The sequence below is a fragment of the Geotrypetes seraphini genome, chromosome 4 (genome assembly GCF_902459505.1).
Source record: "Geotrypetes seraphini chromosome 4, aGeoSer1.1, whole genome shotgun sequence".
Lineage (NCBI taxonomy): Eukaryota > Metazoa > Chordata > Amphibia > Gymnophiona > Dermophiidae > Geotrypetes > Geotrypetes seraphini.
Window position 1 is genome coordinate 192,451,988 of NC_047087.1, and position 16,448 is coordinate 192,468,435.

At 39.6% G+C, this 16,448-nt stretch overlaps 1 protein-coding gene across 22 annotated transcripts in view; it reads left to right on the plus strand.

Moving 5' to 3' along the window:
• The window catches only part of SORBS1 (sorbin and SH3 domain containing 1), a 510,557-nt gene that overhangs the window by 439,777 nt on the left and 54,332 nt on the right, over positions 1-16,448 (plus strand). For 20 of the 22 annotated variants that reach the window (XM_033940055.1, XM_033940058.1, XM_033940056.1 and 17 more), the window contains 2 exons: positions 1,882-2,619; positions 12,513-12,599. In XM_033940055.1, the coding sequence (XP_033795946.1) occupies positions 1,882-2,619; positions 12,513-12,599 (825 nt within the window). The remainder of the gene's footprint in view (positions 1-1,881; positions 2,620-12,512; positions 12,600-16,448) is intronic. The other 2 variants (XM_033940071.1, XM_033940073.1) reach the window with 1 other exon arrangement.

A 16,448-nucleotide genomic window follows, 5' to 3' on the forward strand; every position in this document is an offset into this window, starting at 1 on the left:
AAGTTTTCATTAATCTTCTAAAATGCATGTAAGAGAATGATAGTGAAATTAGCAGTCAAATTAGACTCCCATTTGGCTACTTAGTAAGAAAATAAATTGATTACATATAACAGAGGCAGAGAAGAGGCAAAAAAACTATACTTTGGTGATTGGAAAGGTAATGGAGGCACTGCCTGGAGAAGAGATGGTTAAAAGGAGATGTCTACAAAATAATGAGTGGCGTGGAATGGGATTTGGGTTTTTGCCAGGTACTTGTGACCTGGATTGGCTACCATGAAGACGGGATTCTGGGATAGATAGACCATTGGTCTGATCCAGTAAGTTTCTTATGTAAAGGATAGTGAATTTCCTGGAATCCAATGGGTTACATGATCTGAGGTAACAAGGTATCCAAATTGACCAGATGAATACTGGATGCATGAAGGCATACCCTCTCCCCCCCCCCCCACCACCTACACATACACTCTCCCCTAGTGGTCACTGACCCTCTCCGAGATGTGAATGAAATAGTGCATACCTGCCTGTATAATAGCTTCAGATGTTATGGCCAGTCCTAGTAGAGCCAAAACAAAGAAAAACTGCAGAAACATGTACAATGATGCATGCTAAATTTATTGTATCAAATAACTGAGTGCGGTTAATAATACCACCTTAAAAACAAACCAAGGGACCCAACACGGTCTGTGTTTTGGTTAACACGCCTTCATCAGGGGTACCAGGTCGATGGAGGATCGAATAAAACCGTAAACAAAGAACTATAGCCTGTGCTGAAACTAACACCTTTGTTTGCTTCAGTCCTAATAGAGCAACAGGCATGTTCCTGGAGTAGCCTTGTGGGTGGTGTAGTCAACCATAGAGATGGAGCCCATATCCCACTTTAACATTTTTTACTTATGTTTGTCCTGAATCTAAAGTACTGGTAAGTATAACGTATGTTTACCATTATTTTAGATCCAAAACAAAAAATTTAAAGCCTAATATCAGTAGGAGTCAAAGTCGGAGTCAGACAGTAAAAAAAATGGGGCTTGATAGAGTTGAAGATTTGGTTTACCAGCTCAATAACTCTGATTAAAACACATCAAATGTAGAATTGGTTAACCAAAAATACATTTTTTTCAGTTGGAAGCAAATTCTAGAATGAGAACTCAAGACTTAGGCACAGTGGTTAAAGCTACAGCCTCAGCACCCTGAGGTTATGGGTTCAAACTCACACTGCTCCTTGTGACCCTGGGCAAGTCACCCAATCCCCCCATTGCCCCAGATTGTGAGCCTGCCGGGACAGACAGGGAAAAATGCTTGAGTACATGAATAAATTCATGTAAACTATTCTGAGCTCTTCTGGGAGAACAGTATAGAAAATTGAATGAATAAACATATTTGTATGCAGAAAAGAGGGTGGAGGTAAAAAACAGTATCAGAGTTCCAAAAAGCATGTTATAAACATAGAAAGTTCTTTGCCATGAAAAAAATAAAGTTAAGGTTAGAGATCAGAAGGATTCAGTGATGTTGAAGAGGAAGGGAAGTAAGTAGATCAGAGGGGCCTTGTTTACATCTGCCATAATATTCTCTTTTCCTATGCTTTCTCTTTTTTTCTGCTTAAGGGGGTGAGGTGTTTGAAGTCTGTAGGAGATAAGTTGCATGGTACATATAAGGTGGCGGATTGAAGTCCACGAAAGTGAATTATGTGGTTGGGATAGTGATGTGGTTAGGATGATGATTCATTGATATGGTTAGGAGGGTGATAGTTTTCATATCAGAATGCCACCCTTGCGGTAAAGGTATGTTGAGAGGTATGTTTCCTTTGTTCTTTTTCTGACTCATCTGTTTATTTTCTGCTTTTATCTTTAATTAATTTTTCCTTTTTTCTTCTCTTTCTTTAAGTTTCCTGGTTATGACAGGCTACATACACCAACCCCACCACCTCTACCTGTCCTGCATAGGGCTCTCTCTCCAGAAGTGCAGGCTATCACATCTGAGTGGCTTGCTCTCACAATGGGAGGGTCACGTAGTAGCACTCCTGGCTTAACTCCTCCTTTGCCTCCACTTCCTGAAGCCTTCCTTTATAATACAGACAATAACACGCCCTCCATCGGGCATAGCCCATCCCCCCATCTATCTGGCAGCTGTACCCCCACCCCTTCTCTCTCTTCACTCACCCTTTGCTCTTCTAGACCTCACTCCTCTGCCCATGCTTTAAGTGTTAGCCCCTCACGTAATGAAGTCAATGTTGGATCTCCAGCCTCACATGATGCGAGTTCCTACACATCTCCATACTCAGTGGCAGCAAGTTCTGAGAGTTTTCTCTCAGAGCTGAATGATGTAATCAATAACCAATTCCAATTGCAAAGGAAGAAAGAACACAGAGATAGTGACACAAAGGATTGGGAATGTTCAAATAAAATAATTAGTGAAACTTCAGCAAGTGCTGGAAAGGGATCTGAGAGGCCTGTACACCTGAACAGGGTCCAGACCCCAGAGCAAACGCTGTCATGGGCATCCCGTAAGGATCAGGACTTGTGTCAGGACCTGCTTAGTATTGTTCTGGGACCGGATACTGAGAAAATAGAAAAGAGAAAATGCAGTAATCAACGGAAAGATACTGAAACAGATGAAAAAAAGGTACTGATGCATGTGTGTGCTGTGCTACTAAACAAAGCTCTTGCAGGAAGTAACCAGAGAAAATATTTAATCCTGTTCTGGCCATCAGTTACCTCTTCTGCATGGCATAAATAAGCATAATTTGTACAGGAGACAGAAGTAGGAACAGTATGAAAATATGTTCACTGATCTGATGCAGGCGCAAGGAAACATACAAGTTCAGACTGGAAAAGAGCATGCAGAGATGAGATGCAGGCTGGGAACATATGAGCAAGAATTGTATGGTTGAGGATTTGCTGCCTTTTTATCTCTCTGCTGCCTGGGTTGTGTTGAAGGTGGGGGCTCCTAGCAGGCACGATGGGGTGCACCTGCAGCTAGTGTTACTAGCCTACCCCAAAATGAGGGGAGGTTCACAAAATCTGGTTCAGAGCGCTATATCCTCTTGGGCCGGTCCTTCTCCTAGCACTGGGGATATAGAAGACCATTGTTCCCTCATGCAGGTTAGCAAGAGCTCCTTAATATAGTCTGACTGCTGGCACTGTTTCAACCATATTGATATCTGAACCACACGATAACTGTGCAATCTTTTGTGATCTGTCGTTCCTCCATGGTTTTAAAATGTGAGATGGCTGGATTGGTACCAAGAGGTTATAAAGCAATCAGACAGAGGCTCCCTATATAGATTAGAGTAGATGGTATCTGTCTTTCTCCTTCAGCCATAGGAGCCAGCTTCCCCCAATATTAAGCAAACTCTTTTGTGCATGGAGCGCTAATTTTTTTTTTTAGTTTAGTACCCCCTCAATTATTTTGAAACTCTGGCTCCTATGCTTTCAGCTGTTATCACCAGGATAAAATATAAAGCACCAGATGGTCAAGAATTGAAAATCTCCCTACTAAAAAGATTGTCCCCTTTGACAGCTCTGAGGTAGACCAAGAAAAAGCATGCATAAATCTGGGTGGATTTGATTTAAATCAAATCAATTTAAATCACTGGTCAGAAAGATTTAAATCATGGTTTTCTACAGAAAGACTCATCTTTTAGGTTGATGATAGATTCCTCTAAACAAAAAGGTCAGTGCGGTTATTTTTTTATTGATACTATTTCTGCTTATTTAGTATTTCTTACTGTATTCACTGCTACTCAGTACTGTCCTAAAAAGGAATATTTGTTATAACTCTATTTCTTCATAACAACTGTATCAAAATGACGGTAACACACAATAATAATAATAACAAATATATTTTTGTTTAAATATGACAATTCCACAAGGAAGTTTTTAAGAAATATGAAATCAAAACATTTATCAACTTGAAGATAAGATCCTGCCTGTTCAAACATGTTCCTTTTGTCATGTTCATCAAAGCACTTTCCATGATGTTTCATTTGGGCTACTAGGCCTTGCATTTTTTTGTTGCAGTGTTTACATTTTGCATGCATGTCTGCCTTACCCATAGGTAGAAGAACATCATTAAAATATTCCCAAACTGGGGCCCCGATGTTCTAAACTTACTGTTTAAATCCTGTGGACAATCACCACTTTACATATTAACAAATAGAAATAAAACAAAAATTGAAAATAAGAATAAACCATTTCATTGGACTAATCCATTTTGCAATTAACTTCTTGTAAAATATCAACTTACACATTACATGTTGTCACATTTCCTCCTTTGATTCTTTCCACATGTATCTTTGTAAAATGTTTGTTCCCACTGCACATGCCACAACTACATGTGCATCCCTGTAGGTATTTTAGAAAAGAGTCTAGGCTACCAGGGTGTGAGGACGTGTGTGATCTCCTCTATGGTTTCCTGCAAGACAGCCCCTCCATAGTCCATTCATCAAGTGATGTGTCCTCTGAAGAGACAGTCAAAGATCATGGGATTTGTTTGTGGCAGGGAGAAGAACCCAAGCTTCGGGAGTGATGTGACACTTAGCCCAGCAGGTCCTAATCCTCCCCTATATCCCAGAACTGAACCTTTGCCAGAACCCTCTGGGGCATTGCCTTGTGTGTTATTCCCAGTAGGAGTGAGTAGGCTGAGTGCAGAAGTTTCTATGGGAGGTAATTCATCACAGGTAATTCATCACCTTTGGGTCTAGTGCCATCAAGAGAGAGTTTGGAAACCTCAGTCTGTCCATCAGAGATTGCTCTGGAAGCCATTTAAATGTGTCTTCAAAGATCCTGCCTGAAGTCGTACAGAGTACTGGATGGATTTGCTGGCAGCAACACTCCCCACTCTCCCCGCTTAGCCGACCCTCCGACCATGAAATGACTGACATACCTCCCTCAACTGCAACGTCGGCAGCGCTCTAAACAGGCTGCTTTGCAGCCTTCTCCCGCCACCGATTCCCTCTGCCGCATCACTGATGATATAATCAGCATCGCGACACAGGGAAGGCCCCGGCAGGAGAAGCCTGCAAAGCAGCCTGTTTAGAGCGCTGCCGACACTGCTGTTGAGGGAGGTATGTCAGTCATCTCGCGGTGGGAGGGTCAGCTGCGCGGGGAGAGTGGGGAGTGCTGCTGCCAGCAATTCCAGCGATGGAGTCGACCACAAAGGTGAGGGAGATGGGCTAGTTAGGGGGAGAAATAGCCGGACTGCTAGGACCCTTTAATCCAGCCCTGAGGGAGGTTTGGTTTTTTTTGCACGGCAGGGAGGGACAGGAAGCGATCGCCTGTCCCGTTGTCCCCGCACACAGCTTCAGGACGCTGTCCCTGAAAACGGAACATTTTGGTGTCCTGAAGCTGTGTGTGAAGACAACGGGACAGGGGATCCCAAAACGGGACGGTCCCGTTCAAAATGGGACGTATGGTCACCTTAAGTATTCTGCTCAAAAGGTTTCACTTTCATTTTTACTGCTAGGCCCATATTCTATAAACGGCGTCTAAGTTAAGTGAAAAACACCATTTAAGATATTTTAAATGATTTTCCAGGCATCCACCGGCATCTATAAAACTGTGCCAGGATTGCACCTCCTGATGCTTTCTAAGTTAAAGACATGTAAGGTTGAAGGACTAAGACAACGTAAGGACAATTCTTTAACTGGGCACTTTCAGTCATACACTACTTGCACGTGTAAATGTACAGAATACCAACACTTTTGCAGGTAATTGTACACTTTACACATAAGTGACAGCGGATCAACTAAGCGTTGTTCTATAAGGATGCATGTATAAGACTTTAATACAAGGGGGCGTTCTTGTGGGCGGAAGGTAGGATCATAGGTTGCCACTTAATGTATACAGATTACAGAATACTGTAAGTTATGCATACCCTTACTACAGTTAGATGCCCACAGTTACTCCAGATCTGTAGCTAATGTAACTACGGGTGCAGTGATGCTGGGCTATGCTAATATGCTAATTTAACAATAGAATATAGGTGACAAGGTGCTGTTATAAAATAAGGTCTCATAGCATGGCATTGGAAGCCCTCACTTATAGAAATGATCCCTGCAAGGGCAGGGAAGGTGCACAAGGATCAGGTGCAGATAGTGACAAGAGTATGAGAAGAACATGTATGAAGTAGGAAAGAGTATGCAGGGATTCAGAGCATGAGAGCACTAGAGTAGGCCTAAGAGTATGTGAAGATCAGGAATAACCTGGGAATTCAAGGACAGTAGAACAGTTTTTTGGTTTGGTGAGGGGACCAAGCAAACCAACCTCTTCCCCTGTATTCTGAGAGCCCTAGTTTATGGAGCTGTGTGAATCAAAAAATTGGTCAGGGACCCAGACCACTGCCTATCCTAGAATTAAGTGTAAATTCAAGAGAATTACTGAAATGCAACAAGCCTTAATTAGAAAAATCCAATGCTGGTATTTGGTAATACAGTTAACTCAAAAGGCTGGCCCATAAGAGTCAACGTTTGAAAATGATTAGGGGTGCCGAATTCATAATTCACAAATTTTCCCTCACTCAGCAAATCAGGAAAAAAAGAAAATACGTCTGGTAGTGAATGACCAATCTATATCTAAATGTCAAATGCAGTGCAGGTAATGTGGACAAATCAAAAGCTAGGCTCTCTCTTCCCCCTGGCAACTTGTATAATATTCTCTCTCCGTCTCTGCCTGTTCCACTCCCTAAATCTTTTTAGCCTGTTCTGCTTCTCATTTTCTCTTCACACAGCAAGAATTGTCCCTTTAAGCAAGGCTTAGTTAAGGTTGAACCCTGAGCCAAAAAAACCTAATTACAGTAACTCCTACTGTGAACTGTAAAACACTGATGGAGGGGTCGATGCAGAAAGCTAGCACAGTTCGCAAGACTTCTGCGCACACTTTTCCATCTGCACAATGCAGAGAAGTGTTTCACGGAGAATATAAGACTGTGTGACTCTATGTTTAGGACAGCATATTAAAGATGGTAATGAAGTGTGAAAATGTCTTTAAAAAAAGTTCTGGTTGTCTAGTTTGCTCACCCCCAATCAATCCAATCTGACCTTCAACTTACAATTCAGGCTTGGTAGTCTAGTGGGTCCTCCTTTCCTCCTCTTCTCTGCGCTAACATAAAAATTAAATCCATGATAGTGGGTCCCAAATCTCCCAGACCCTCACCACCCACCTCAAAAGTCAAGAGAAGAGCAAAGCCTACTCCAGTCCTGACTCCCAGCAGTGCACTTGACACACAATCAAATACTTGTGAGGATCATCATGTTCTAAGTGGAATGTTGATCTGGATCCAGCATTGTTTGTTGGCGATCAGGATAAAACCGTGCTTCCATATTAGAGGAAACATCAATATTTTTATTTGAAATACAGAAGGATTTTTTTTCTGATATCTCTAATTTTCATACTTCTCTAAATCATCTTATCTGTTGATCTCCATTTACTCTTCTTCAATATTATTCGACTTTTCCCCCCAACATCTCCTTCACATGTTCGTTCCTTCACTCCTTTTGTCATGTTTTTTCACCCTTTTCCATTTGTTTTCTCTCTCTTCATTCCTAATGCCAGCCTTTAAGAATTCTGCCAGCAACCTCCTGATTTTCTTCCAGGTCACTTTGTACCATTTTCTTTAGAAAAATACTGATGGCTTTAAGCTCTTGTGGTGCCAACACTGTGAAAATGTCTCCACTCCCATCACTGAGTGCAATATGACCCCTGACCCCTTGTAACGGGGTATACATTCCGTCATGAAGGACCAATAGATCTGCAGCCCTCAAGGAAAGACAACATGCTAAGACTAGCTGGGTTTGAGCAGGACCCATAGGGCAAAGCAAAAAGAATTCTAATTTGCATGTCATTTATATAAGATGTAAAACAAAGGAAATATTTGACTAGATAAGAGAAAATAAATTTATGTGGGCTCAGCCCAGTGAAGGTAGAAAGGGGTCCTTGAATGAATCCCGACCAGTAGAGGGTCCACTGGAGTAATCCCTTCACAAGCCCTCCAGACTAAGGAAGAACAGAAGGGGAGTTCTTGGCAATAAGGACTCCTATGGGTGACTCCTGGGGGGTTGTATGCTGCCACCCACCTAACCCCCAGTAAGCCCAAACCTTACCATTGTGGCCAAAACCAAGGGCACAACCCTTACTATTGTGGCCAGAGCGTATCCAAGGGCACAAACCATACCATTGTGATGTGATCAGAGACCAAATGTGACCACAGTGACTGAAGGTGATCGAAGACTGGAAGGGCCCCGGAGGAACCCAAAAGAACAGGAAGAATCATCCAAATAGAAGACTCAACCAATCAACCATCCACACCCTTGCAGTCACTGAGAAAGCACATAATTGTTCCAGGCCAGAAATATGAGGGGAGAAAATGCCGAGGTGGGAAAATATTTAGAAGCCATTTCACTTTATATTTTTTATCTTTTGTTCATTTTTCTATCTATTGTTTACTTCTCATTATTGCTTTTCTTTGTTACCTAGATGAGTTGGAGCAGGTACAGAGAGGAGCCTTAGAATAGAAGGTAGAGACAGGCTCCACCCCTTTAAGTCATCCAAATATCTTTCTTTTGGCTCTTCTAAATAACTTGAGTACAAAGCAAACAGCAGCTGAATATTGCCTTTTACTGAAGCAGATATTCAGGAAAACACTATTGTCTGTTATTTATTAAATCTGATTGCCTGCCATCTTCCAAAAGCATCAAAGTGAGGTTCAGAGATAAAAATATCATTCACATACGATAATCCTCATAACAATTGTAGCTCATTCTCTAGATACCTTTCCTTACTGAGCATATTTGAGAGCTACAATTGTGAAAGGAGAAACTGCAAACCTTACCCTCTTGTTCCTGAGAGTTAAGCTTCAAGGATCTTTATATATATATAGATAGATAGATAGAATGTTTTACATGGGCTCAGGTTCTCTCTGTGGCTTTCTCTGTCCAAGGGCTGAAAACCTGGGGTACTAAGTTCAATTCTCACTGTGGCCTCTTTGTGACCCTGGGTAAAGCACTCGAACCTCCATTGCCCCAGGTACAAAGATTCTCTGAGGACAAGCAAGAGAGCCTATTTACTCATGTGGGTGATGCCATTCAACAGGGCCCTAGTGTGGAGACATTCCCCAGTGTTCATTTATTTTAAAAGCCTTTGGCAGTGACCACCACACATGTGCTTGCCTTCCTACCTGCCATCAGCATGCCAGACAAAGGCATTCTTTGTTTTTCTGTGGAGCAGAGGACACATTTCTCAATTCACCACTCGGTTTCTGTAGGGTTACCATATGGCTCCAGAAAAATGAGGACGGATTGAGACATCTGGGTTTTACTTCCATTGAAAGTAATGGAAATATGGAGGCCTGATAGAGACATTTGGGTTTTACTTCCGAAGAAAGTGATGGAAGTAAAATCCAGATGTCTCTTCTTAAGTCAGATTTGTATGCAACTCAGAACTTGTAGATTTTAAGATTCTTAATGCTTACCTCTGCTCCCAGCTGACAAAAGGGCCAACTGTCTCTACCAGTTGTCTCCTCTAAGGTACAGCATGCACAACCACACACTATTCTTAATATGGCCATGCATCATTCCTGAATCTGCAACAGGAGAAGTGTAGGAGTCTATGCCACTGGAAATACTGCTCAATGAAATCAAATGAAGCCGCATCTGCATTCTTAAGTACGAGTCATACTTAAGTTGGGCGTCTGTAACTCGGGGACTGCCTGTACTACTGATAATACCTGCACCACCACAGATAAATTATTCAGATGTTAATTCCAAACTATGCACAAATTCTTTAGATGTTGGCTGCAAACCAGATACCACCAGATGGGCAGAGAATAGTTGATTCTTCCAGGTGATTCAAAGAGTTTCTAGCTTGGAAAGATTTATTTTTAACTTCTAATGATGTAAAGATTTAGAGATCCTGGAAATCACAATCACAGTGGGTAAACTGGACCTCTTGGGCTTCAAGAAGTACTTAGAACCCTATGAAAATAGGAAATTTGCCTGAATCTGATGTTTCCAGTTAACAAATTAATTTATTATACAGTGTAATACAAATGAGTTTATGATATATTATACATTGGCAGAGCTTTTTTAATATCAAGGTTTAAAGAGTAGACCAGCGACAGTTGTTTAAACAATTTATTTAAGTTTTGCCTTTAAATAATATTACATTACATTACATTAGTGATTTCTATTCTGCCAATACCTTGCAGTTCAAGGCGGATTATATAAGATTTATCAGGAGTTACAAGAATTGTAACTTTACATAAGAATTGTCAATAAGGTTTGGGGGAATGGGATTTAACTGGTGCTTTAAAATTTCTGTTTGCTTTGGTGTAAACTAAGAAAATATATCATACTAAGGAAGCACAGTACATTTGTATACACTTGTATTCAAATTGGTTTGCTGCACTGTATGGCTATATTTTTAAAGGTAAGATTTCTGCATCCAAATTATAAATATCACAAGTTTATGTAAAAAAAAAAAAATAGGGTGATTTTTAAATCCATCAGGTTGCTTCCAGGCCTGCAGGTACTTTCTTGTAAACATATTTTCAAAGAGAAGAGCCCTGTGGAGTTTCCTTTTGAAATTTTGGGACTGCCTAGTACATAGGCACATCAGTCTTGCAAAGATCATGCATGAACACTGCTTTGTCATCCAGCTCTTCCACTATCAAGTTTATTTTCCCTTGGAAAGACAATTTTACTCTTTCCTGTCCAATTACTATTAAAGGCATGGCTTTGAAACTTATTCATAAGATCAGGATTCTCGGAGTTAATTTTGATGAAAAACTAACTTATCACGATTATATTAGTCATGTCGTGAAATCTACTTTCTATAGTCTCCGTCAAATTCGCTCAATGAAAAAATTTCTATGCCCAAAATCCCTGAATATATTGATACACTCCTTAGTTATTTCAAAGATTGATTATTGTAATGCCTTATTTAAAGGAATAGCCCAAAAAGAAATAAAACGCTTACAAATTATACAAAATGCCTCGATTAAACTTATTGAAAATGCTAAGAAATTCGATCACGTTACGCCTTTGCTTGAGAAAGCACATTGGCTGCCGGTTACATATCGAATAATATACAAATTAAATTTGCTCACTCTCAAATCTATAATTTTTAAAACTCCAGCATTTATTTATAAACTTTTAATCCCCTATAATACTTCGAGAGTATTACGATCAACTGAACAACATTTATTAGTTGTTCCGTCGTTAAAAGTTATTGGTACACGACGTCATTCTATTTTTTCAGTTACGGCTCCTCTAGCCTGGAACGCCTTGCCAATTTATTTAAGAGAAGAAAGAATTCTAGATAAATTTAAGAGCAAACTTAAGGGATTCCTTTTTAAAGATGCTTTTAGTGATTAATTGAATTTTTTTCTTTTCTACATTTTATATTAAATTTCTTCCCCTTTTCCTAATGTTTTTAACCTTAATTGTTTCTTTTATATTGAATTGTATTTCTCCCCATAATTTTACCCTTCTTTGATCATATATGTTAATCAGTCCTGTTGTTTATGTTTAGTCATGTGATTTTATTTTATGTAAGAACATAAGAACATAAGAACATAAGTGTTGCCTCTGCCGGGTCAGACCAGGGGTCCATCGTGCCCGGCAGTCCGCTCCCGCGGACTTTTATGAAATTTTAATATGTTTAATATTAAGTCTTTTTAGTTTGTATGTTTACCCTAACTTTATAATTTATAGCTGTACATCGCTTAGAACCTGGTATAGGCGATTTATCAAATCTTATAATAAACTTGGAAACTTGGATTTTAGGTACAGGTAATATGACCTACACTGAAAAAACATCATGGGTGTGTGGGTGAATAATTTTTAAGCATTGGTGTTGCTTGGGTAATTGCTTAGGTATCTAGGTACAATATTTTCAAAATTACCATCTCCATGTATGAAGCTTAGACTGAAAATTATGTAACATGCCTAAAATGTGATAGACATCTAAATGATCTGGTAGAAAAAAATTAAGGGTTGATACCAGGATGAGGAATGGTATAGCTGGTTGACCGTACACATAGATAGTTTAGACCACAGACTTTGTCTCAACTGGAAGAAGAGCAGCTGTGCACCCCCGACCCCATTTTTATAGGAGAACCCCATGTAAAAGCCAGCTTGTGGTCCTGCAGATATACCCCATGGGACTGCAGGCTCCCCACAGACTTTCAGAATCACCTTGTTTATGAAGGTTGTTAGTACAGTACTTTGAAGAGATTTCCAGGATGCCTTCTCCATGTATTGACGTCATTTATAATAAGTTACACATGGGCACCTTTTAAATATGCTATGTACTCTATCAAACAGCATGTAAGAAATACTTCCAAGTCCAAATTCAGGATGCCATTTCCTCTGCTTCAGCTCTGAGCTAATCGACACCTTCTTGGAAAAGTTTTGACTTCTTTCCTCTGTATGTTTTTGGGATATTCTATGTTTGCATGTATTATTTTTAGCTCACCCATAGAAATTATTATTTTACCATTCAACCTATTTGCCTTTCCAGCCTGATGGACATGGAGGACCGACTTCCAGAAGTCCTGCTCTGCTCTCAGAATCCCCACCACAAGGCCTCACCTCCAGCCCCATTCCGGTAAGCCCATATCTACTGGTATATCTTTTATTCTCTGCATTTCTTAAAACCAGTTTAAAGTTTTCATATTTATGAAAAATTTTGATGTTAGCAAGCTTTACTGAATAACACAAGCATTACTACACTCATTGAAATGAGCTCAGATAAAAATGACTTGTTTCTGTAGAAGAGTTGAGGGGGTTTAAACCATTAGGTTCTTAGGTGATATAGGGGAGAGAGAAATTTAGGCACAATGAGAGTTAAGAACAAGGTGAGATTAGGAGAAGGGGATAGTTTATGTACTGTAGAATACATTGTCAGATTTTAAGGACTAATGATCTCGGGCAAAAAATGGGAAGCATTGTATGGTTTCCCATTTTTCAGGGCTCTTTTCTATGTTGGAGGGGTAATGATGGCTGGGACACTCCTTCACCTACTCCATGTAATAATACTATTGTATACATAATATTTGATGTATAATCTCCTTTTAATTTTTCGGTTTCCTTTTTATTGTTAAAAACTTCAATAAACAAATTTTTAAAAATGAAAATAATTATCATTACAAACTTTACCCTGTAATAATTACCATTATGAACTTTACCCTAATCTTTAAAATTGTGTCTTGGAATGTGGGGGGGAATAGCTTCTCCTATAAAAAGGAGCAAGATGCTCCAAACACTAAATACACAGCCTCAATATATAAGGGATTACAAACCTTTTATACTTAAACCTTTTTCAATTGCAAAATTTCTCACATGATCCTCAGCGAGGCCACCTCCCCACTCAATAAATCTTCCTCAGCGAGGCTACCTCCCCACTCAATAAATAGACATAAAGCACAAATGGCATTATTATAAGAAATCACTCCAAAACAAAAGCACCACACAAGCCAAGAAAGCAGCAGTTAGGATCTGTGTACTGATAGCCTGGATTTGGTGCTAAGGCCCTGAAGCAGTGGTTTCCAGCCACGAAACGATCGTTGACCTGGCCTTTTTGTGTTCAGTGGTTTTTACCATTAATCATTCTCGGCTATTTTTTGCTCCCACCTGCTAACTTTAAACGTGCAAAAGTTTTTTTGCCTACGATGCTTTGATGGAAGAGTGTGGGTACACCTCTCCGTTTGTCTGAGGATTTTCTTTCGCTTAATTAATAAGCTAGCTTTCTTGGCTTGTGTGGTGCTTTTGTTTTGGAGTGATATTTTTGAATCTTTATACTATACCTCCCTCCATTCCTCCCTGTTTTTTGTGATTATTACAAGAAATACATCTTACCTCAAGAAAATGTGATAAATTGCGCAGGTGGTAGGTGGAAGACTATATTGGGGGACCCATTACTAATTTAAAAAATAGCAAGACCTGAGTGATTATATTCAGGAAAGTTTTATTGTTAGAAAAGCATACAAGTTTTGTTGATGTACAGGATAGACATTAGCACATATTTCTATAAATTGACATTTGTAACATCTATGTGCCTAATCAATATAAGTGTTTTTATAAATCATTATCACAGCCACAGGAATTTCAAAATGTTTGCATATTGATGGGGGGGGGCGGGATTTTAATAATGTCAAAACACCTGTTTAAAATGGGCTCAAGGCTCCTTTAAGGATGAGGGTACCTAATTGTCCACTGACTCGTATGGTTTATATAAGCTTAATATTCATAAATTGTTTCAAAATACTCATCAATGTATAGAAAGGTTGTCCAATTTGTCTTTATATTTGATGTGTAAAATCAACCTCTTCCATGCGACCCTATTTCCTAAGTGGCTGTATACGATACAACTGCTCCCATTACATTTAAAACAGAAGGATAACAAAGGTCTTTACAGGCTAGGACCTAAATTTTGTTGGGAGAGGAGGAAATCCAAATTGAAATTCTGTCTTGTACTGTGAAGTTGGAAGAAAGTTGGTTTGGGCTTGCCAGATATTGGAAAGTATATTATTGCCTGCCTCCTGAGGTATCTGGGAGATTTTTTGATGGATAGTACAGTCTACTCTGGATGTGGAGAAAGCTTTGGTGCATCCATGGCATTTGAAATAGCTGCTTCATACCCAAAAGTCTACTTTATCGAAATATCTTCAGAATAGCATGTTGATCAAGTTGATGCAGCTTGTATGGTAAGATTTGGTTAGGCTTTGGGGTTTTGATTTCAGTTGCACTGGTTTGCTACTAGTTCATGGTAGCATGGATTTTCTTCCAGACTCTGAAAATCTGAAGATAGTCAGATTGACTTAAAGAGGGAATAAGATACTGGAACAAATTCTAGGTACTGATGCCCATCTCAGATGTATTTCATAGCAAGGCAATGACATTTTGCATATCGTCGTCAGCTGAGACGTTACACACAGTTGTTAAATCAGCAAGCACTTAGTAGAGGTGGGGTCCAAATGCAGGATGTTATTATTTGTGGATGAGGAGGAATCTCTGACTGTTTATAAACTACATAAACGGACTAAGGAGAATTCCTCAGCTAAAGACTTTTCTTAAGTTGTTTAGTGCTGGAGTACTGATCTGAGAATTCCTTTGGAGCAACTGAATATGTTTTGCTGGCTGAAGGACATATCACAGAATATAAATTGTGCACCTTTGAAAGAATACCAATACAGAGTATTATATAGAGCTTACATGTCTCAACAACAGTTATATAAAATGGTGAGAGTAGATAATTCACTGTGTAGAGGATAATACATTCTTTCATGCCTTTTGCGGCTTTCACCAATCCAAAAGTATTGGATAAAGATAGTAAGGTTTTTGAAAAGGGTCGTTGAGCAAACCTGCAATTTCAAGCTGTTTGGCATCTTCCTAGGCCAAGTGTCCTCGATAGAGTAAAGGGTGTAAAAGAGATAGCTGTTGGGTAACTAAGGCTTATATAGTTGGGAGGTGGTGTATTTTGCAATACTGGATACAGGATGAATCGCAATCTTATTGGCATTGGCAAAATAGGTTGCACAAACTCCTCTTGATGGAGATAAGAGTTAGATTATCCTTTAAGCAGCGCTCTCGTTTTCTGGCCAAATGGTTTCCATATATTCAGATGCCCCATTCAAAAGCCCATAGTTTTTTATTTGAATCAGATGGGAGTACCCTCTTCACCAACTCCTAGACAGTATTTATATAACTAATGAATTCTGAGTTCAATGTCCTTAGAGCTTTTAAATGTTTTTTTGAGTTAGAAGGGGAAGAGAGAATTTGTAATTAGGGAAGAGGGGATTAATGTATCTTGAGAGAGAGGGGAAAGGATGGGGAATTATGGGCTGGGCTGGGCTAGGAAGGGTTGTGCATATTTACTTCCCCTTTGACCACTGGTACCAGTTTCCTAGGGAAAAGTACTTGTGGATTTTGAATCAAAATGTACCAACTTGAAAATTGTTCTTTTAGGATTATATTTATTTATTTAGTCAAATTTCTAGCCCATCCCAGAAGAGCCCAGAACAGGTTACAAATTTGCATACACAGTAGAAGGTTTAGCAGCAAGGTTACAACTTCGTATATAGAAGATAAACAGAACAACAAATTAAAAGGATGAAGAGCAGTAGTAGAAATTCCTATGTACATGTTTTGGGAACTGAGCACAGTAGCATGGCAAACGATAGGCAACAAGGATGCAAATTCACATATAAGAGATTCAGAACAGCAGATTAAAGGGAAGAACAGCAGCACAGGGATAATTCTTATGAACTGTATGGAGAAATCAATACAAGATTGGGGGGCTGAGCACAGTAGCATGACAACCGATAGGCCCTATAAGTAAAGCAGCTACAATACAATACATTCGAAGTATAGGACAGTTTTTGGCATTTATTGTGTGGGTACATGTAGTAGATATTCTATATAAGGCACCCCCCAAAAAATCACAGCATTTAGCATG